Source organism: Neolamprologus multifasciatus, chromosome 2 (genome assembly GCF_963576455.1).
Source record: "Neolamprologus multifasciatus chromosome 2, fNeoMul1.2, whole genome shotgun sequence".
Taxonomy (NCBI): Eukaryota; Metazoa; Chordata; class Actinopteri; order Cichliformes; family Cichlidae; genus Neolamprologus; species Neolamprologus multifasciatus.
In genome coordinates, this window is record NC_140440.1 from 25,975,257 (window position 1) to 25,998,692 (window position 23,436).

The following is a 23,436-nucleotide window of genomic DNA, read 5'->3' on the forward strand; positions in this document are numbered from 1 at the left end:
TGAGTGCAAGAGGCAGAACAGGAGAAAGCACCTGACGACCGACTCTGCATTCCCTTTTGGCAAGATTTAAAAAAAAAAAAAAAAAAAAAGCCATCCCAGTGAGGCAGAGTGAGGCTCTGAACATGAGATCAATGGAGCATATTTAAAAGACATTAGAGAGCAGTCCTCCTGTCACATTCCTATGATAAAGTACAGGAATCTGGCCCCGAAGCATACAGTACCATGTATCTATAAAAGCGATCCTCCAGTGTCATTCCTCATGTGCTTAATCTCCAAGTGGAGATAAAAGATGGAGGATGGCCAGCAGGGTCTACGGGTCTGGGTCATCCTACCCGACACTGGGATCCCCCCAGCGGGCCGGCAGATGTCAAGGGGTGAAGGTAGAGGAGAACGGATAGCTGCCGGCCCTGGAGCCCCTCATTCACTTTCTAACTTGCTCACATTAAAGAGAGCTCTAATCACTGCAGGGACTTGGCCAATGATGTGCGTATCAAAAGGCATATTTCAAAAAGGCATCTTAAAAGGCCCGAGGGCGAAGAGGCAATAAGAGCACATTTGTATGTGGATGAAAGGGAAAAGTGCAGACAGACCTTGCATCAGAATACAGCGGGGGGAGATCATTAGCATCTCCAGCAAAATATGCACTAGCAGAGAGGGGGAGAGAGGTACAGTCAGAGAGGGAGAGAGAGGCAACAAGGTGGCAGTGGGACGGGGTTGTAGGGCTGAGGGAGAAGGGATGGTTCTCTTCGCCATTCTTTCTTTTTTGTTTTACACAGTTCCCAAAAAGAATAAGAGAACAAATAAATTTTTGAACAAAGGCAGGGCTCTTGAAATGGAAGCCCGCTGGGGGTGTGAGGTGGCTCCATTGTGAGTTACAACAGAGTGAACGCATCTGCACTCCCAAATCCTCTTACACTCCTCTCTCACCTCCCTAAAGAGAACAGGCCCAGTGCGTGAGCTTTGATATGCGAGGAAGAACCTTGAATCAAAGGATGTGATGGGATACACAATTCCCTAATACATTGAGCAATATTGGCCCGTTTCTCTTTCTAGCATTTTGGTTTTGGACTGTGACAGAGTCGCGGCACAGCCTCCCCCGTCTGACCAAAACTGGTTGAAATACTGTCTCCTAACACGGGAAAGGACTGAGAGAAAAGCGCCGCGTGTGGTTTTCACATTGAGTGAAGGACTTTCCTAAAAGCAGGGTAATATGAGAAAGTTGTGATGCAAAAGCTGCTGAATTGCTTTTTTTTTTCTTGCAGCCAAGAACCAAAATAAGTCTGTAAACAATGACAGGAAATGACAGATTCTGGGATTTTAAGCCACACAAGGAGTTTCAAGATCTGCCTAAAAAAAAGGCTAGATATGGCTCTGAGTGAGGAACATCATAATTTAAACATCAAGGTGTCTTAACTCAGCACAGAGACCAACCACAATGCTGATTTGTGTTTGTGTGATTTTCTGCTGCACTTTCAAATATTTATGAAAGTGTAGCAGCGGTGCAGACAATATCCAAGAAAATGGACCATTGTAACTTTATAATGCATTTTTTTTCTCTCCTTTAATTTTACACATAATTCAGCTTACACACACACACAAACACACACGCATAGTGTCAGCAGAAGTGAGGGTGGTGGACGGCGAGCTTTAAAAAGACAGTAGAATAGAACAAAAGCTGGTAACTTGGCATATTTTGCACACTTGTACATGAGCAGCATGCAGACGCACAGCGTGAAGTAACTACAGTAGTTTGAGTCGTTAAAAGATGTCTATATTGCACAGAGATGCCTGCGCACTGTTCACGCACAAATACCCACACACCGATATACAGACACGCTCATCAGACCAAATTTGGAAATTTGGTATCAGGAGACCAATTATCTTAATTATTTTCCCTTTCCCTCCATTATTCTCCTCTACTTGTTTTCCTGCTTTCTATTTTAGCTGTGTTTGCATTTGTGAGTATTTTGGTTAGTGCATTTCACAACACAAAATTACTCCAAAGCTCTGCGAGAGGAGGGATTGTGTGTGCATGTAAGTGTGTGTGTCTACATAGGCTAAAAAATCCGGGCTGTTTTATTTCCATACTCAAACATGTAGCAAGAGTTCCTTGCCTAGGGAACAGTGGCAGATGAGTAATGATGGTGCGAATAAGCTGTTATTATATTCTGCTTGAAAACCCAAAGAAACAGCATTTAAACCTTCAGGGCCATTCTGTTCAGCTGCTGCCATGCAACAGTTCAGACTAACCTACACGGATATTGCCCAATTGTGTGTTACAGCTCATTCACTACGAGATGACAGCATCTCGCCAACCATGGAAAGGAAGGTAATTATATTGTGATGGATTTCACCTGCACCCCATGAAAATAACCCCGTGCATGTCTAAGCACAGCTGGTTTCAGACATCCCTACCTAAAACTCATTTCGCGATCATGGTACAGACGGGAATATTTTTTCTTATTTTTTGGTCTTTTGCTAAAAGATCAAATTGCTTGTAGGCTGTTTAGTCAACGGTGAGGGCCAGCGATATATCCTAAAATCTAAAAAGAAATGGAAATTTAGATAAGCTGGGTATCTTCAAGAGCAAGTGGGACCTAGATAAGAATTCCTCATCTTCAGTGTTTATAGGCATGGGAGTCATGGGTTAGCGTTATCATTAATAAGAGGGTTTGAAATGGAGACTTTCCACAAGATCATGCTTTGCAGATTTGCCCTTAAATTAAAGGGCAACTTTCTGTGATGTAAAGCTATGATGTAAATCCACTGATAATCTGCCGGCAATTAACATGTAAGCTGATGAAATGTATACCATTTAAGCACGAGCATCATGCATGGCAAAATCAAGAGTGGAGATTTGATGCAACGAAGATGGCCTGAAGAACCAGTGAAAATGTTCAAAAATGCACATGAAAACAAATCTACATATATATTCAGATTTTTATTTATATTTCATTTCTGGAAGGATATCTTGTACACCAAATATCCCGTTGGCAGTTAAGCGCATTCAATGTGTTTAGAAGCCAGAAACAGTCACTTGTTTTAACAAACACAATTACAAAATAAAGATAAACCACAAAATAATGAACTGCATGTATATAACATACAAAAGAATCCCATGCCTACTCAGTAGGTAACTTCAACATTCCAGCTCTTGAAGATGTAGATATTTACATTTCAGTTTTACAAAAATAGACTTTATAATTTTTATCCTTTTTTGCTTACATTCTGATAAAATGAAGCGGTGCCCTCGGAGCTCGTCCCTTCACTCCCTCTGTGTACATTCTGTAACAAAAATAGTCCCTCAACCCTTAAGGCGAGATGCTGTGCATCGTCTCTCGCGCTCAGCCATGTCACACAATCAACAAGGCTTCACAAAAGGCACCAAATAACAGGAGCGTTTGTCTTGTTTAAGTTTTTTTCTAAAAAAAAAAAGAAAATGTTTTTTTTTTCTTTTCTCTGTTTTTCCATATAACTGAGCGATATGTCACATGTGAGAAAGAGAGAAAGAGATAGTACCAGTGGATGATATTTACAAACAGAAACGAACATCACTCTTACTCATGCTTGAATACTTAAGTGCGTTTTTTTTTTCTTCAAACAATGTCGAAACGTATCACAGCATCATCACTACATAATAGAGAAAGTATGTAGAAAATATGGCCCTGCTCACTTCAAATAATACAATGCAAATATGCAAACAACTGTTCACATCAGTGGTACCAAAGAATGATAAAAACGAAACATGGCACATGTACAATATACATATATGATAGCTTATGTATATCATTCATTGTCTTTAGTACTGTATGACCGCCTGCAAGGACGAACATGCCTCTGTACTTCAACTGCAGGCGATCTGTTTGTCTCATGGTTATTGTGTACCTATAACAGAGACTTGCCAGTTTCTCTGTCTTCAGAGTCCCATATGCACTTGAAGTGCTGCATTTGTTTTAGAGACAGAAAAAAAATCCCTTTTCATCTTCTATTGTCTTTGCCCGGTCCTTGACATGTGTCTTTTTCTCTCTTTCAGGTAAATCTCAAGATTCACCTAACACTGCACAGGGAGCAGAAAAGTGCTTTTTGGAGGGGGAAAAACAAAGTCCTTTTGATGCTGATTTCTTTCCCCTCAAAAAACCTTAAGGAAAGAGAGGTACGGAGAGACTTAAAAAAGTTCTTGTCTTTGCTCGTTCTTAGCAGATCTCGATTGTCCTTGGGGAAAGGGTGGTCTGCATGTCTGGGAGCGGGGTGGGGACGGGGGAGCTGTAGATGTTGGATGCCACTGACGAGGGGAAGGAGGAGGCCACCTGGGATTGAAAGGTGCTTGACATGGACACCGATGGGTAGGTGGTGGCGACGGATGGAGATGGGTAGGAAGTGTGGACGGGAGAGGAGTAGCAGGAGGTGACTGGAGAGGGGTAAGAAGACACTGGAGAAGGATAGGAAGTGATGGAAGAGGGGTAGCTGGAGGGAGGTGAGGCTGCTGAGACCGGGGCTGCTGTTGCGACCACTGCTCCCACCTTCTCTGCTTTCTTGTCCTTCTGCCGTAGGTGGATCTTTGTGTGTCTTTTCCTCTCGTCGCTGCGGGCAAATTTGCGTCCGCAAATCTCACAGGCAAAAGGCTTCTCGCCGGTGTGAGTACGGATGTGCGTTGTCAAGTGGTCGCTGCGGCTGAAGTTACGCATGCAGATGCGGCACTGGAAGGGTTTCTGACCTGTGTGGATGCGGATGTGACGCGTCAGCTCATCAGACCGTGAAAAGCGCCGATCACAGGTCTCCACGGGGCAAGCGTACGGCCTTTCGTGGGGTGGTGTCTTGCTTGGCCGGGTGGGGTACTTGCGCATGCGGCTAGGCTTGATTAGCTGGGACTGGTAGACACTTTTTAAGTCCTGGGAACCAGTCTGGGTTGCAAAAGCCTTGATGGTAGAAAGAGGAGTCAGGGAGGGCTGGCTTGACTGATTCTGGAAGGGCTTTTGGTCAGGAGGGACCAGGCTGATCTCTCCCTGCTGCTGAGGGAAGAGGTAGTCAGGAATCATGGGCACAGGGAAGCTTGTGCTGCAGGTCTTGCTATTGGGATAAGCAGGGGGTGGGTACTGCACTGTTCCAGCTGAAGTGGGAAAAGCCTGGCCCTGGTCTGGGAAGATATCAGAGTTGGAGCTGGAGTAGGTTGGGGCAGCTGAGTAGATTGGGTTGGGTTCACTGTGGTGAATCGAAGAACTGAGGCTGGAGCTCTGAGATGAGGACGAGGAGGTAGAAGAAGACGAGGAAGAAGAGGAAGATGGGACTGAAGAGGAGGAGGATGAGATGGTCTGTGAGGCTGCGGGGGAAGAGCTAGAGCTGGGCGCAACATTGCTTATCAGCCCAGAGAACAGGCCCAAGATCGGCTCCGCCCAGAGGCTGTTGCTGCAGGTGGTGGCAGGCTCAAGGGTGAAGCTGCCTGTATAGGAGATGGGGGGCAGCCTTTGGGTTGGGTAGGTCTGCTCCACCACTGGCTTCTCACAGTTGAAGGGGATATCAGGTAACGTATCTGCAGGGAGCACAGAGAAAGCAGAGACATAAATCAAACTGTCAATATCCAGAGGGAGGGAGAGGGAATCCTGCCAGAGCAGTGGACAGTGTGTCACCCCTCTCGCCTGTCACAGATCAGACAGGTGCCCACACAGAGAAACACCCTCAAACTAAACTCTTTCCCCCTCAACCCTAGAACTTTGTCTATCTAAACAGCAACAGAAGCCGCATGCTTTCTAAACACATTGGCTCAAACTCTCTCAATCTTTCTTTTATTTTCCTACTTCCTGTCTTTCACAAGCTCGAGCACGCACACACACAAGCACAGCGTTCGGATTCCTAAAACCCATCACAGAGCCAGAGGCGATTGATCATCGAAACTGCAGTTCAGCCGTTTTTGGAAATGCAATTTGAATTGAGCTGTAGGAGTGTTGAGAAGCATGCGGTGGCAGAGCAGAGTCTGAGTCTTTAGAGACCTGACAAGGATATAGAGCTATCAATAAATTAGTGTTAAGTAAGGTGTTTTTATTTCTCTGTATTTAGTTTTAACAGAATTATAATATTAAACAATAGTGTTCAGTGAGCTAAAGGGGAAGACTGCAAAACTACATGCAGCAGACTTATAACTAAAAATCTTAAATGTCAACTTAAATCAAGCATGACTGTTTAATCCAGTGAAATAGCAATAAACAGCAAACATAAACAATATTTTTGTAAGTTGCATAGCTGTTTCTGTCAACTCTTTCTTGGTTCATTATAGCTCTACAGATGCGTTTAATTCGGTTTTAAATGCAGCATAAACAACCAGAAGCAATAGAAAAAAAAATCTCCAGATCTTACCTCCAGCGAGGTGGTCATACTGGTCTCCTGGCTCCCCGGAGCCAAAACCGGCACCTTCTGGTGCAGACGCAGAGAGGAATGGGGTCCCTGCAGAGCTGAGCATCATCACCTCCTCCAGCTTAGGGTAGCTATCCATGGGGGAGTGAGAGAACCTCAGGGGCTCGGAGTTCTGCAGGGCTGGGAGAATCATCTCAGTCTTGGCTGCAGCCATCCTCTGCTGGTGCTGAAGCTGCAGGGCTGAGACTGCGCTGGTGGCTGGTGTTGAGTGCGTGGAGGCTGGGCGCACGTTAGCAGAGCGGTGCCTCGCAGGTGGAAGGAATCACTTAGCCCCGTTCAGGGAGCGCTGCACACTTCTTCTGATGCCGAGGAAGATGCAGCTTTTCTGTCTTTAGTCCGTGACTCTTGCTCTCCCGTGGTCCTGTCGTTGTCCGTGTTTCTCTTAGAGGTGAGTAAAGATCCACTTGTCTTTTCGGAAAAAATCAAACGTCTCCTTTATACTCATTCCCTAAGATTCATCAAAATTAATCTGTTGATTAATTTCGACTTTTTGTAATAAATTACTTCTCCAATTCAGGCTTTTTACCTTTTTGGATTGATGTTGTTTTGAGTTGACGTTTTACTTTTTAATGTGATTTTTCTGTCAGTGAGATCTATTTGTTTGTCTCTCTATCTCGGCTCTAACAGTTGCTCTTGTGGGCTCTCAGGGCTGTCTATGAGCCGAGAGGTTTCCCCGCTCCTTTTATACGTGCTTTGTGACGTAGATGTCCATATTTGGAGCATAGGAAGCCCATATTTAGGCACTGCAGTGGAGGACACATGACGCTGGCCTGGGGGGGGGAACAGAGAGGAGAGACTTTATATTAAGCTCTAACAGTAAATTGTGAAGACAACGCCGCTCTTCCTCTCTCCCGAATCAATGTATCTTCATAGACAGCAGCATTATTCTTGCGCTCTCCCGGTCGTCCCATAGATTTGATTTGGATTTCCCATCTGTGCAGCAGGCAGCGCTGCTGCCGGAAAGCCCTGCTCCGCCGTGCCTTATAAGGTCGTGACTACATAAGGACCTATTCCGGTGGGTTTCCATTTCCCCTGTCCTTATTTGGAGCTTCCTTTGGCAAAGCCGATCGCTGTTTAGCAGCGAATGAGAGAATGGAGTGCAAATCATGTCCAAACGCTCACAATAACTAATGTCAGCGACAGAATTATGGTCCTGTGTTTAAAAGCGCAGCTTAACTCGCGGTTCGCCTGTAACCACTCTGTGAAACAGACGAACTGCGCTGCGTGGACCGAGTTAGTGTTTAAACAGACGCAGAGAGCAAGCCAAAAACACGACGAACGCTTTTTAAACACAGTCCCAACAACAATTTGGGTCCAAAACACGCAAAACCCAACTGCAACACCAGCTCACGCACAACTTTAACGCCCTTTTTTCAACAACTACTGATATTTACGAGTTGCATGGACGAGCGTTTCTCTAAAACCTCTGCTTAAGGACCTATTCCGGTGGGCTTCCATATATATATATATATATATATATATATATATGTGTGTGTGTGTGTGTGTGTGTGTGTGTGTGTGTGTGAGGACAATTCTCAAGCAGCGGTCTGAGAATTAGGAGGCTGCAAACTGCTGGATGGCTGCAAACTTCTCCTAAATTAACTTTCCATCTCTTTCGGCGGTGTCATTGATTAATGAGGACAGATAGGTGCGGCTGCTGACGAGGTACGGGGCGATCTATCTAATTGAGGGGTGTCCCCTGCTCAATATTCAGGGAATCTCTCTGCCACTCAGCAGCCTAATGGGCCGCGTTAACAACATTGTGCACAGCTGCCAGGACGCCAGCGGGATACCGATGTTACCCCGGCTGCTCCAGCTTCGGCTGGGGCTCCTGCACTCCTCGGTGGAAGCTGACGGGAAATCGATGTGTTTCCCTTGCTGCTGACTGGATCTATATGTGAGCAACCTTATTGGGAAATATCGTGGGCAGGAAACTTTGAGGTGGTCCAAGAAAAGGAGAGGGAGGGAGAGAAAAGATGCTGCCGATTCAATATAATTTGATTTACATTCAGGGTTTAGTGAATAAAAGGCCTTTGAACCAAGTTTAAACTGCCCCATCCCGAGATGCCGCTGTCACAAGCATGCTATCACAATCGGACTGATTGAAAAAACTGACATAGATCGATGGATCGATTGATGTGGTAGCAAAACAATCATTCAGGTACGCACAACTGGCGTTTGGTCGTTGCTGGATTGCATCCCCTTGCAGGCATTTTCCATTCAGCCTCTGGCATGTCTCTGTTTACCCCTATTAGAGTGATAGCAAAATTCTGTCATATATTATGAATGATCTGGAGCAGAGGCTCCTTTACAAAATCCAAATATGCCTGGAGTAGACGGCACAGCTGGAGAATGTAAAATTCTGTTTATTCATCAAGATACTGGACGTATAAATCTAATACATTTTGAAGGTATGTGGCAATGCCTAGAAAAAAATGCTAGCCTGTCACCGTGCACACACACAGTTAACGTTTGGATTTACATTCTGCTTTTCAGCTACAAGAATTCTCCTCCTCCATGGGCCTGTTACTTTGACGATAAAAGACCAGGAGACAGCCTACAATGATGGTGAGTTACACAAAATGATTTTAAATGTGGCAAGGTGATGATACCAAATCTAAACTCCTGTCTGCATCCACCACCGCTGTCATGCATCAGCTACCAAGGTCGATAAATTTGTGGAAAAGCAAAGAAGAAAAGAGCAGAGAGCAGCAGATGAGAGAACTCATCATCTGATGACAATGTAATAAAATCAGGTTAGGGAAAACTCTCAGAAAAGTAATAAAGTAATAAAGATGATAAACAGTTCACAGTGGTTGTTTGGGCCTCTCTTCACTCTGATGCATGGAGGGGGTGGAAGCCAGATGCTGTAAGGGCAGGAGAAGGAGAATTAGTCTACGTGTGTAGATGCTCAGGATCTGTGTGTACTTTTGCATATTTGTGTATGTAGGTCAGCGGTTTCTTCTCATCGGTAAGTTCAAAATAACTGCCCACACAAACCAGGCAGAGGAGTCCTCACCTGATCAAACTCCGGTGACCTATGAGGGAAAAAAAGATAACTAACATTACACGCAACAGTCATGCCCCTGTTCTCTCTCTCTCTCACACACACACACACACACACACACACACACACACACAAACACATAAGCATAATCTGCACGAGCAATGGTTAATATTTAACCATGCCCTGATTTGAAAGGAAAACACAAGGAAGTAGGTAGATGTGCCAAAAAACAATAGAAAGAGCATCCATGAAGAGGAGTTGGAGCAATAGAATGACAGGGAGGTGAGCGCAATAAGTAAATATGTGAAATTGAAAGAATCCCAGGCAGGTGGAGAAAAAGAGATGAAGAAGGTGGGTAGGAGGATAGAAAAATAGAAAATGAAAGAAAATCCTCTCACCCACGGTATCTATGTGGGAGCAAATATCAAGCTTTGTGTTGGCATTTTTCAGAACCCAGTGCCAGGCAGTCAGTCAGGTAGACAGGGCAGCCAGGGAGGCAGGCACTCCCACTCCTCCGTCACATCGCCTCACCTCCTGGGCTGCCCACACCGAGCCGTGGTGCAATCCCTCCCCATTAGCATACAGGTGTGCTCCCCTGATGGGCGGACCAGGATTAGAAGGTGGGTGATGACAGCTACTGAAGCCTGGATGTTACACAATCTGGCAGAGGAGACACGAGGGTGGGAGGGGTAGTGTAATGACACAGAGAAGAAAAAAAAGCGGGTCCTGGTTATTTTGGAGCACAGGATCATAGTTTCATAGTTTTATTCGAGCATGTGGGAAAGTGTGTGTGTGTGTGTGTGTGTGTGTGTGTGTGTGTGTGTGTGTGTGTGTGTGTGTGTGTGTGTGTGTGTGTGTGAAGGGGGGCAATTTTTTATTATGATAAAAATTAGATGTGGCCTGGATGTGTTATATACACAGCCAGAGTTGATAATTAAATGGGAGAAGAGCGGAGGCCTGATCGTCTCGGGCAGAGTGACAGGCTGAATATTAGCCCATAGTCACACAGTGATGGGGAGAGAAGCTGAGAACATGATAGGAGGCTATTTGATAAATGTCATTTTTCTCTCAAAGTTTTTTTTTAAAGTGACATCAACAAGAGTATGCCTCCCTGACCTTTTTTTTTTTAACATGTAGAGAGAATTTGGACTAATTGACATGCGTGACAAGCCAAATGGATCTAATGGGATTCTGGAAACTGCCTTTTTGGGGAAGACATCCAGCAACGTGTGTCTGTTTAAATACTTGACACCGTCACTCTGTGCTCCAGTCATCATAAACCTTGGCTCGCTTACTGAAATCTAAAACAGCCCATGACAATACAATGCAGAAGATTACAAGATTACAGCACACCACCTGTTGCTACTCTGAAACAGTTATCCCCCCCCCCCCCCCCCCCCCTCTCTTTTGAGAGGATTTCAGGAATGCCAGTGTGGAAGGCAGGCTCTGTGTTTAGCGGCGAGACTTTAAGATCACAAGTTTTCTTTTACTATGGGAGCTGACCTACTAAAGCTTTAGGCCCCAGTGATGTTTGAAAAACAATCTGCTCACTCTAGCAGTCAGTGCAAGCATCCCTCCTTGTCATATTACCCCGCAGGCTGTGGAACAGGAAGGGCTGTGGTGTATCACGGAGAAAGAGAGCTGCGGCATCCAGTAGCTGCTCCATCTTCATATCCGTCTGCTGCTGCCTCGTGAAGGTGGAAGGTGACAGAGCGACAATTCCCAAAAACATCACACAGACACCCCCCCCCCCCTCCCAACCCTGTCGTGTGCCCCAGAGGTTGTGTGTGACTCACAGAGGACCCAGCTTGTTTGTTTGATGCTTATGACAAAAGAGCTGACCCCTGACCTTTCAGCTCCGGATGAGTCACCGGCAGCACACTGAAAGTCAGGGCTTCCCCACACTGTGCAGCATTCACAGCAACGGGTAACATTTAAAGGTTGCTACAAAACGCTTTCTTGTGCCATAATCCGTGGGTGACCCCAGCATGCTGACAGGACCGATGGATACAAAAAACAGGTCAGCTCAATATTCATCATCCACAGCGAAGAGGTTCTGTTTGATGAAACGTTATAGACTCCAGAAGCTTGTGTACATTAGTTTTTCTGATCAAAATAATAATAGTTAGTGACTTCTGATACGACTGCTTGGAAAAAAATCTATTCAAAGTCATATTTATATTGACAAAAGGCACCTGTTGTGCTGTTACTGACTGTTGTGAGATCTGATCCAAATAACCTTACCACAAACTGTACCTGAGATAACAACTGAAGGTAGTTGCTGAGGTTAGCATCTAGACTGCAAATATCTGCTGGCAACATTTCTTTTTCCTTTCCAGTGTTGGAAATTAAGTAAATACATATGATTTCAAAGTTAAGTTTTTAGTATAAACAGTGCACTTTTTACCATGCACTCTATTTTTAAAAAATGGCAAAACCTTTATTAATTTTTGCTCGTTAATACGTTTAAAATGCACCCATCCTCTTCAGTCACTTTATGCCATGCAGTTTGCAAAGAAAGAAACCAGGCAGAAACCAAATTTATTTCAAGTTTACATCACACACTGGGTTAAAACTCCTCATTCTGGCTGATTAACTGAGCTGGCTGGAAGTCCTGTTCACAGTGCTGACGTCTTCACATGGGCAGAGAGACAGACAGGAAGAGACGGGGAGTGAGGGAGGCAGAAAGATGTGGCCTCAGCGTCCAGACTGAAAAGCAACTGATTTGTTTTCTTTAGTGAAGATGTTTGGGCGTGACTCGTGGCACACGTACTCACAGCAGACAGAAAACAGAGTCGTTTTCATTCCACTAAAAGTCTTCGGCTTTTTGTCAGGAGTCTAAACTTTGCTTTAGTCCGCAGTCTGACAGGGCTCTTCCCGGCCACATCTGTTTCTGTGGAGGAGACGCTTTATGCAGTGTGGGTTTAATATTGCGTCAGACGGCCACACCGTCATCCCGCTCACTTCTTGGACCTTCACATTTATTGAGAAAATGGCAAGAAAGGGGAGACGGTTTGGTTTTTATCTTCTCCTTTCCGGAACCAAGAGCTAAAAACACATTGCCTGAGCTACTGAAAATTTGGTAAACTTAACCTGAAATCACACCCGTCTCTCAAAGGATGACCTCTCTAAACCCATTGTCACGCAAACAGTTAAAGCACACACACAAACCTTTAAGTTATTTTCCAGAGTTTATTTGAGTTTTTGAGTCAGATCAGAAGTTGCCAAGACAAATAGTCTCCTTGAGTCCGATGGCCAAAGCTGTTTCCAATAACTTGCTGTGAAGTGAAAATGACAGTCTGAGAGAGAAAGAGTGAGAGTGAGGGAGACGCAGACACATCCGCTCAGGTGAGAGTTATTTGTTTTTTGTGTTGGAGCAGAAGTGAAGTGAATGAGTGGAGAGGGTGAGAGGCAGGGAGATAAATGAGTGAAGAGAGATACAGGAGCAGAGGAAGTGATGGAAAAGAAGAGCCAGAAAGCGACAGAGAGTGAAAACGACTGTTAGTGGGTTGTTGACAGGTGAGCCTGAGGGCAGGCACGACGGGCTGATTCAGGTAAAGCCCCTCTCCCTCCCCCTTCCCACCTTAACCCCAGCCCTCCCTCCCCCCTCCCATCTATCCCCAGCTGGAGACTGCCGATGTGGGATAGCCTACAGGGCTGGGGAGACAGGTCTCCATCAGAAAGCCCCGCAACCCTTTGCAATCACACAATAATCATTTAACTCAGAGTGCCGTGTGTCAACAGGCATGACGGCTGACGAGGCAGACAGACAAGATGACAAACAACAATAACTGCAGCGGCCGTTGCAGAGAAAAACAAATGAGAAAATAGAAAGAGGGGCGAATGAATAAATGAATATCTGTCAGAAGCATTTGGCTTACGGGACAATGGTTTTTTTCAGGAGTCTCTGCTCAAGGGCCAAATGTCACTTTGGGTCACTTAGACTGAAGATTCAACAGCACATCTTGTAAACTCAAACCCCGCTGCAGCTGGAGAAGAACACATCTTATGTGATACGTAATTACCGGTAATCTAATTTACACTAATGCTTTAAATTATCCATTACAAATTAAGAGGGTCAGAGTTGTCTCCACTTCTCTTTACGAAAGGCCTTGAAAAAGACTGGCAGTGCGGGTTAATGGCGCAACTGGATTAAGGAGACTAGATTCATACATAATGCAAGCATTTACCTTAATGGGAGAAACGTGACTAGTGAGCCGTGTTTACATTAAAGGAGGGTGAGAGTTCAGCCGAGCCGAGGGAATATTTTTCTGCCTACGCTGGCGGCAGACAGTGTAATGAATTTCTATAAAGCGCACTGCAAATAAAACTAAAGACACACAAAGGAGATTGCATGTTGATGGTTGTCGGGCGATGCTGACAAGGAGAAATGGGTGAGGACGCTGTTGAAACTTGCAGCGGTGCACAGTCTGGAAAGAAAACATCCAGTAGCCTGACACTGAACTCCAGATCTTAAAAACAAAACAAAACAAAAAAACTTACCCACAACATCATGGAACAATGGACCTCCATTGAACCTGGGCTTTTAACACGTGCATAAAGAGGAGCGATCAAACAGGAAGTGAAAAGTTTGAAAATAGTTTTATTGCCACAAGAACTGCGACAAAGACAAATACGCTCCGTTATTTGTCCTGCAATCCGAACACACAAACACACGTGGCACATCGAACGCAGCCTCGTTTACACAGGCGTGATCGTGTCCAAGGGCCGACACGACTACATGTATCCACAAGTGTGTCAACAGCACACACCCAGCATATAGTCTGACATTCTCCTGGCCACAATACACCACACAATTAAAATAAATCTTGTACGAGGGCCACATGGTGCTGCCTTTCTTTCTTTTTTTTTCTAACAAGGGAACAACTCCATAGCAACACCAGAGAAATGTTTACTTATGAATATATTTGGATTTGCACTGTCGGAAACATAAACAGGCTTAGTGTCATAATTTAGTTAGGAACAGGAGTTGTCTTTGTATTGACTTAAAGAGTCAAAGAAAAGAAAATAACGTGAGCTGGAAAGTCATGAACTTCCATTTTTCTCGCAGTGGGATTGTGACAGTGTGTGTTCTCATTACGAGCACACGACAGCCCTCCGTGGGTCTCACTCTCTGAGTTTCTCTCTCCCCCATCTATCTCTGCATTCCCAGACAGCTTTAGCAGTTCAAACCCTCGCACTGCGGCATTGTCACATACTACACTGGTTGCCATGGAGAAATAGTCCTCCTGGTCTCCAAGGTACCCGAGTCTATTGTCTTTGGCTTCTTTATTTAGATGAAAACATGATTTGTTGGAAGGGATCTACTTGTTTTTTCACTGCTTCTCTTTGCTGCTTTCCCTTTCTTCTTCTTCCTCCTCACGCGCATCAGTGTAACGTTGCATGATGTGCATTGTTTCATCCTTCTCCTTTCCAGGAGTTTGACTACGCGCATGTTTGCGTCAAGCTCGTCTGATGTTTTGTAGCAATTAATTTCAGTGTGTCTGCATGTCAGCGCCCCAGGAGGGGGGCTGTATAAAAGTTTTCCCCATTGCCACAGCTCTTGCCAGGGCTTATAATTGCCTTCTATTACCAGGGCTGGGTGTCACAGTGCCTGCCTGTCTGTCACCAAGAGACTCTCAACTAACGACAGATGATGAGGCAAAGGAGTTGGAGTTTTCTTACTGCCGCTCTTTTTGGCAGAAGAGATAATACAGGATATATATATTAGACCAGCGGTTCTCAAAGCAGGGGCCAGGGACCCTCAGAGGTCTGCAAAGCGATTTGGTGTAAATGATAAAATTGGGCTGTGATGTTATTAAGTGCAGAAAAACACACATGGACCAATTTATAGCAACAACTTGAGCGTACTGCATCCATTATGTTTAGCTCCACAAAAAATCTTATACAGCAGTGTCACATCATTTCATGAATGCAAATAGCTTTGGCAATGGCAATGAGAACTACAAAGAGCATTAAATATATGTTCGAAACTGGTTCTGCTTAGAGAGAAACTCACTTAGAAATCTGCAGACCACAAAACAGAAGACAGAACCACCGGATTATGAAGTAAGCAAGAAAGTGTGATATGTGTATGCTCCTGGTTGTTGTGTTATGCAAATATATCACCCACGGTGATTTCTGAGCTTTTGCTGCTGCAAAAGTTGATTTGGAAACACTTATGTAAAAGCCATGCAGTCGAAAACAACAAGATTAAGTTTAAAGCAAAAAAAAAAGAAAGAAAAAAAGAGTTAAGTGATTCTAATGTGGCTTTAAAAGCAGCTGTGAGAGCTTACAAACACTTACAATCAGCCAGTTTTAACCTTTGACCCTGTTTATTTGCATGTTTCCAGCTCCACTCGCAGCTGTCACCAAGCTGTTACTTCTGTACTTGCTTGCAGTGCAGCTGAAAACCAAACAGGAAGTGACATCACATCCGTTGCTCCGTGAGTGGAGCAAGCGGCTGATGGGTGGAAAGAGGAAGTAGACTGTGTTTCGTTCTCATTCAGTGGCTGTGGCTCAGACGTCCCAGACTCTGTGGTCTTGTTTAAGGGCAGCCAGACAAATAAAAATATCTAATTTAAGTCACTTATCTACTCAGTCACATAAAGTTTCCCTTTTACTCTCAGATGGCGGTCTTAAAACACCACATATAACATTTTTTATAAACATTCAAATCTCCTGGGAAAGACTTTCTTGAGCTGTGACTCGCTCATTTCTGGTACTTGCTTTCTTGCATGTTATATAAATTACTGACCTTAACTCACTGTGTTTCCCTCGTCTAACTCAGCCATTCTGTTTTATCACAAACTCAAACTCTATTTGCTTTAATTAACTATGAAGTTGACACTTTTGAACCAAAGTTTTTTCAGAAAGTGGAAGTAATTTGGATGGAAGTGTGTGTTTTCCAAATTCTCTTCTGAATCTACTGAATGTAACTCTTAATCTGAACCTGTTAGTTTACTAATACTCCTACTTTTTTCTTTTTGTCATGCATGGTGATGCAAAGGTGGAAGGAGAGGTTTCGGAAACTGTGACGCGGTGCTTCGTCAGCGCAGAGTGCAAACCAGGGTAGGTTACTGTTGTGTGCTGTTGTGGGAGAAGCGTGCAGCGGCTTGTTGTTCTGGCACGAAAGCTAAGTGCTGAGTGAAGTGGGTGCAGGTGAACATGCTAAGACAAGCCAAGTCAGTGTTTGTCCTGCCTTGCTGACATGTATCACGTTTGCACACCTACTGTTTTTTCTCTTTATCAGTTTCTCGTATCTTTCTGTGCTGAAGGATTTAAGCTTCTACTAAGGGAAAAAAAAACCAAACAGCTAAGAGTAATAAATCGGATCATATTATAAATAGACTTGGTCTTTTAAATAATTTCAGATAAGGCATGGATGACTCCCTTTCAATCTCTGAATCCTGTAAGTTTTTGCAAGTGTCTGCCCACTTAAACCTGAACAATCCTCTCTCTAGATTGAGCAGAAGTGTTTCATCATCTATTTGTTGCTTTGATGATGATGATGACGTGGTGACGATTATGCGACGATGATGATGGTAGTCTGACTGGGCTTGGATAGATCCACAAATAGGCACAAATTGTTTTTAAAAGCTGCCTTCATTTCTCATTTTCGGAATGGGGAACCAGAGAAAAATGAGTCAGAGCAGATGTGTTGAGCTGCTGAGACAGCAAACGCTGATCTGGGATCAGTTCTACAAAATGGTTTAATAGGGAAACAGAGTCTATCAGGGTTAAATGGGGGGAAAAAAATGGTCCAAGATTTGAGTTCCGATGAAGGTTGGTGTGTAAAGTGCTAAAAAAAAAAAAAATTAGAAAAGGAGATGACCGACTGTGAGAAGAAAAAATAAACCAGGAGTTCTACAGTACAGGCTGTTGGGAAAAATGTCCACATGGACACACACACGCACGATATCACTCATGAGTGAACGAGCCAGCAGGAACAAGGGGAAGCAAGTGGAAGTGAGAGGAGAAGGAGGGGAGGACTGTGGGAAGAGAGGCAGGAGGGAAAGAAGGTCTGGAGTGAGTCCAGGGGAACTCCAGACTTCTGTTACCCAACATTCTCTCTCAACAGTGGCTGGGAGACTGCTGCTGCTGCTGGTAGAGAAACACAAGGCCCAGAAAGTGAGCAGCCACTCACACACATTCAAAATTCACATAAAACCCTTACTCCTTGATACACACATATGCTGCCGTGGCCGTGTCACCATAGTAACACACTGACCCCGGCCTTACAGTTGCACTCCCGAGCCTGATCTCCTGCAGGGTTCTGAGGACGGGGTGGAGTAAATCTGTCTATTTTTAGCTGGCTCACTTTTTTTTGTGCTGGTGACAATAAGACTTTCTCCAAAGTCCGGTTTACTTCACATCAGGCTATCCAAGTTCCATGTACATCCACATGATGTGAATAAGGGATGAATGTGGGAAAATGAGAAAATGAAGACAAGGCAGGAAGTAATAACGGGGGGGGGGGGGGGGGGGGGACAATAGATGTAAACTAGCAGACTGAAACTATTAAGACTATTATGTGTTCATATAGTCTTTCAAACAATCTTGATTCTACAATGTGAACAGATCAGCAGTGTACTCTGAATGTATTTATGTGTGTGTATGCGGCGAAACACACACCCACATGAACGCAGACCAGACTTTGACCAACATGACTCGGCAGCATTTGGGTAATTGCCCCACAGTTGGCTTCTGCTTCCAGCTACACTGAGCTAGCAGAAGTGGAGTGTAACTTTAGCTGGACTGAAACCCACTCTGGCCCTGGCCGCGGTTCAAGTCCGCCGGTCTGTTTGTTCAACCCGCCTCATCACAGCCGCACTGATTCTAACTGAATGCCAGCGCACGGAGGTGGGTTAAGCCGAGGCCTCACAATACCCTTGACACAAAGGGTGGAGAGGAGAGCTGCTCCAGATAATGGGGCTGATATTGATACTGCTCTTTCTTTGCTGATACAGTCCAGGAAGTGATCTGAATATCTTCAGCAGTGTCACGCCGGTGCAATTTTAACGTTATTTTTCCCCTTAGTTTGTTTTTTTCCCCCTTCTTCTTTTTTTGTTTTTTTCCATGTCATGTATTTGTATTTGGTCCCTCTTGTCTTTCACTTTGCATTTTCCATTCACTGCCCATTTCTTAGTTCTCCTTTCCTGTGGTGTCAAATCATGAGCCACAAGGTTAAAATAGCCCATCGTACGCTATTTTTACGCTGACTTATGATGCCAGATTTGACCGATTTTGACGTGGCTGTCATTTCACTTCCTTAAATTCATCGACTGGTCTTAGGCACATGACCTGACCCCAGTCATGGTACATATCTATGGAATGTGTTGTCTTTGATACAAACAGACTTCACTTCTTGTGTTTTTGTCTGTCTTTGGCACACTTTCATGGCTAAGCCGTTAAAATGATCAGTGACATCACATCTACGTCAAAACTATGGTCGGTCAGTCTCTTTTCTGGCTAGACGTCAGCCATGTGACCGTCATGGTCAGTTGTGTCTTAGTGGCTAACTGTCCTGACTTCACTAGCTCCTCTCTAATCCTACAGCTTGTTAATTGGTTTAGGCTGTTTCCTTTGTGGCAGACTGCGTCACAAAGTAAACGTAACCTCAGCCCAGACATAAGTATATTAACATGGTTAAGTAAAAATAGCTACGGGTGGCTAAATAAAACTTCGATGTATGTGGAAGTGAGTATTTTGGGCACCTGTGATCTTGTTATTGGCGTTAAATTTAGCTCTGTGGTCCTCAGTGAGGAGTGGAAACAGTGACAGGGACCTGTTTTGCCACAACACACTTCCTGTGCACTGTGAGTAGTGAGTAAACCACAACCCAGTGACGCAATGTTCGGAAAAAAAAACAAAAAAAAAAAGCGAGCAAAAGAAAAAAAAAGAAAGCAACAAAGAAGAGAGGAAAATCAGTAATCAGGAAGTTGTGGCTTCATTTGAAAAAGGAAAATTGTTGACTGAACTGTAAATGGATACTGTAAGTGAACTTGTGTGAATTTCCTGTATGCGGACTTTCCCCTTTCAGATAACACAATGATAAGGTGAGCATAGACCTGAGTATAGGGCTGCTATTATTGCTGTTGCTAATGTGCGTGACTGAAGAGTCATATATACAGTCATATATACACAGTCATATATACACAGGCATACTGGCGTTTTATTTCTCCTTTATATTTTCGAACTCTTGAGCCGTTGTAGCTCTTCTCACTTCCTGTGGGCTATTCTTTGCCGTGACCTGAGCTACAAACGCAGCACAAAGCCTTTGCAGGACCACAAAAAAGGGACTTTGTACTATAGACTCAAGCGTGCTGCAGCTTTTCCTGATAATGTATGATAGTGGAGTCTCATATTAGGAGGCAGTCTTCTGAAAATACCCCGTTCCTATAAAGTGCTTATTTACACGAGTGAATTTATAAGAAAACACTGAGCAAATGTTGCCTATTGTTATGTGATTATGACATTTATATCCATGACCACGAGCTGCTAGTCAGAGGAAATGTGAAATGACTGCATGCGAAGATATTTTTGGTTCATTTGTGTCAGCTACCCTAAAAAAGCATAAATGAAGATGCACACTTTTTTCAGTTTGTGTGGGAGTTGGAACAGTGCAAGCTCGGGAGTATATGTGTGTGTGTGGTTGTTTGTGTGTGTATATTTATGAGTGTGACATAGTGTTGGAAAGAGGCAAATTTATAGTGTGAATTTTCTCTCACTCTCTCAAACAACACTGAAAGTCATGAATCATCTCTGCTGCACAGAACTAACCACAGGAAGTACCCATGGAACACACACTCATATATACATGCACCACTCGGTATACAAAGCACAACCAAATACAGTGAGAATGATCTACTGGAACAAACTACAGGCCAGAAATAACCCATAAACACAGACCCATAAACTCTGAATAGCTCAAGAGTATCAATTCGTCAAGTTTGTTTCCAGGGATTTCTTCATATCGATTACAAGTCTCAACAACACAGAGCAAGATTTTTCTTTTAAACGGGCACCAAATCTTGTAGATCAATAAACTTTTGTCGAGACCTCATCACAACATCTCGGCCGTTTCCTGCAAAAGACAAGGTTTCCATGGTGACCCCTACACACTTGGGAAGTACAGTATGAAAGAAATAAGAAAGTGTGTGTGTGTAGCTTGTGGGAGACAGGGAGAAAGCAAGCCAGTGCCAAGCCTTGACCCCTGAAGTCTCTCTTTTTGTGTATGCTTGTTTGGTGCACTGCAATATAACAGAATAGTGGCTCATTATTCCTGCTGTATGAGCCTGGTCCTTGGAGGAGCAGTACAGGCACACGAATGGACGCCGAACAAATCACGTTGAGCACCATCATTTTGCCTTTCTGTTTCTGTTGGTATCAGTCAGGAGCCTTGGGAGCTGAAAAATGAACCAGAGAAGGAAGAGCAAGAAATGCATTTCCCCAACTGACCACATGAGGCTGGCTGCACATGTCAGTAGCCAACTTTACAGCAGAAATAAACATATTTACAGCCAGCTACACAAATAGTTTGGTCTATAAAGCATGTAAAGCATGACCCACCTATCTGCATTTTATTAAGGCTTAGCATGACAGGCTGTACTGACAGGTGGGTGTATCTGCTACCTGTTGGCTAATCTTTATCTTAGCTATTTCCTGCACTAGACCTGTTGACCATGTTTTAAGATTTTGATTACTTAGGAAGCATTTTTAAAAGTATTAGGTAATCTAATACTAAAAGTAGGAAATCTGTGCTCTGGTTTGTTAGGGGACATTCTAGTATTTTAGTTGTGAGCTAATTAGCAGGTGGAGCGGTAGTTGGCACTGTGGCCTCATAGCAAGAAGATCTTAGCCTGTTCTCTTCATGTCTGCGTGGGTTCTCCATGCAGTTAGTGGGGTTTGTTTAACAGTTGAATGGGCTGTTAGTGTGAGTGAGGGTATGAATGGTTGTCTGTTGTGTTAGCCCTGCGGCAGACTGGTGACCAGTGCAGGGTGTACTAGTCTCTAGCTCCCCTGTAATTCTGATTAGGATAAGCAGAAAAAACAAATGGATGAATATTTAGCATATGTTTGTGTCAATGTGATACAGTAACAGTCTCTTACTGCAGCTTGCTACCATTAATAAATAACTTAGATCTCCACCTTCTTCCTTCTTCGCAAAATCACAAGTATTGGTGGCCCAAATGCAAAAAGTTAGGGCTAAGAGAGGTTTACAAACCAATGGGTGAAGTCAGCGTTGTTGCATCTTCACTGGTTAGAATATAGTGAAAGATGGAGTTGTGAAGCAGTTACAGAGAGTAGATGCTCCTGTCTTGTTGCCAGTTGATGCCATTATTTTGATCCCTCAGATGCAGCCACAGGGCTGGCATGCTTGGTTGTCCAGGTGATGGCTACCGTGCAGACAGAGGGCCTGACCGGTCTTGGCCCACTCTGTTACACCAACTGTGCCAACTTACCGTCAACTGGACACTAAACGGCAGCGACACATATGCCGCCTTTCTCTGCTTTAGACCGTGGGCACATGTTTTCCAATCTGAGAAAAGATAACCTAAAAAAGGTGCGGAGCCACTTGAAATCATGAGATCTGAAATCAGATTTGCCACCCTCAGATCTAACCACATCAGTTAAAAGCGCGTTGAATTATCTGACCCGGCATCAGCGGTGTAGGGGGGGAGATTTTGTTGCTGGTGGGCTATAAGCAACGCAGAGAAGAGATTTGCAGAGACAGCCCATAACAGCTCCCTTGGAACCAATGACTCAGATATGCAGATGTGTTTACTTCCCTTCTGTTTCCCACCTCAACCAGCACACAAAAGGCAGGGGGAATGAAAGTGCCTGATAATGTCTTTAAGTGTTGCATTTATATATTTATATACGTTATAAAGAACTCATTTTTTACTAAAACTTAGACAAGCACTTCAAATGGGCTCTTTGCCTCTTCCCTCTATTCCCTCCCTCCCTTCTGAGGGTATTCATCTTTTGTCTAATGCGTAGCGCTGCTCTCTGTTAGTTTCTTTCTGACACCATGCCAGCAGAGTCATCTGCAAAGGGACTCATGTAGGGATTAAAAACCATCAACAGATCCCCTTTAACAGAGCAGCAGAGAAAAAAATGGTTGAAAAAAAAAATGCAAAAAATAAATAAATATAAAAACTCCAGACAGTTTTGAGAAAACTTGCAGAAAGAAAATGCAGATTGTCACCTGACCCTGAGGCAAAGCAGCCCTAAATATAATAAAGAGAAGACAACAGAAGAAGACGAGGCGACACGACACGGGTAATGTGTTTTCTCTGCTGGTGTCGTCTGGCAGATCTGGGATGATTGAGTGCTGATGCCTGCCTGGGCTGCTTCAGAGAAGATCGTCTACCCCCCCCCTCAGCTCATGCACACACGTGCACAGCCTCTCCGATGACACACACTGACACATGTGCGCACACACACGCACACACACACACACAGATTTCTGTTGTCGAAGTGACAAAAACATCAAGGCGTATTAACTGTCATCATCTCAGCATCTCTTCATCTCTCTTTTTGGTCCAGGGAATATTTCAAGGTAACACATTATTATTGTAGTGTGTGTGTCTGTGTAGGAGCGCATGTTGTTGTTGTTTTTTTTGTTTTTTTTATAGTGGATGTGTGTCTTAATTAGAACGGGGTTTAGTGAATTAGGCCAGGGTGTGTAATAGACTCAAATTTGCATAATCTCTGTTGAATAAATCCGAGTGACGAACATGCAAGCACAAAATCATACCTACTTACTGTACGGTGTGACTTCACTTGGGGAAAAAAAAGTGTTTATGACAGTAATCTATAGTCTTTGCTTACAGAATCTGCGTATTAATCTCTGTGCATTTCTATAATCGCCCTGTATTGTGAAATAACAGCAGCAGATACAGACAAACAGGTGCTGGCTACAGAGGAAGTTGATTGGCCTGATTCCACAATCCATTTTCCCAAGGCTTCCACACCCCTGCAGCTGTCCTCAAGAATATGAGAACTGTATGTGCGCACGA

At 44.1% G+C, this 23,436-nt stretch overlaps 2 protein-coding genes across 3 annotated transcripts in view; one reads left to right on the plus strand and one right to left on the minus strand.

The window, feature by feature from the left end:
- Positions 1 to 2,922: 2,922 nt before the first annotated feature.
- egr1 (early growth response 1) lies at positions 2,923 to 6,559 on the minus strand. The gene is made up of 2 exons (XM_085180832.1): positions 6,349 to 6,559; positions 2,923 to 5,527 (listed from the first exon to the last, which is right to left on the minus strand). The coding sequence occupies exons 1-2, from the start codon at positions 6,557 to 6,559 to the stop codon at positions 4,194 to 4,196; spliced, it is 1,545 nt and encodes a 514-aa protein (XP_085036958.1). The 3' UTR covers positions 2,923 to 4,193.
- A 632-nt stretch (positions 6,560 to 7,191) lies between these two features.
- The window catches only part of LOC146524496 (uncharacterized), a 36,807-nt gene continuing 20,562 nt past the window's right edge, over positions 7,192 to 23,436 (plus strand). Inside the window, exons 1-3 of one of the 2 annotated variants that reach the window (XM_085180839.1) lie at positions 7,192 to 8,816; positions 8,902 to 8,973; positions 16,422 to 16,483. In XM_085180839.1, coding sequence (XP_085036965.1) covers positions 8,729 to 8,816; positions 8,902 to 8,973; positions 16,422 to 16,483 — 222 coding nt within the window. In that variant the 5' untranslated portion in view covers positions 7,192 to 8,728. Of the gene's footprint in view, positions 8,974 to 16,421; positions 16,484 to 23,436 lie in introns of both variants that reach the window. The other variant, XR_014877287.1, reaches the window with a different exon arrangement.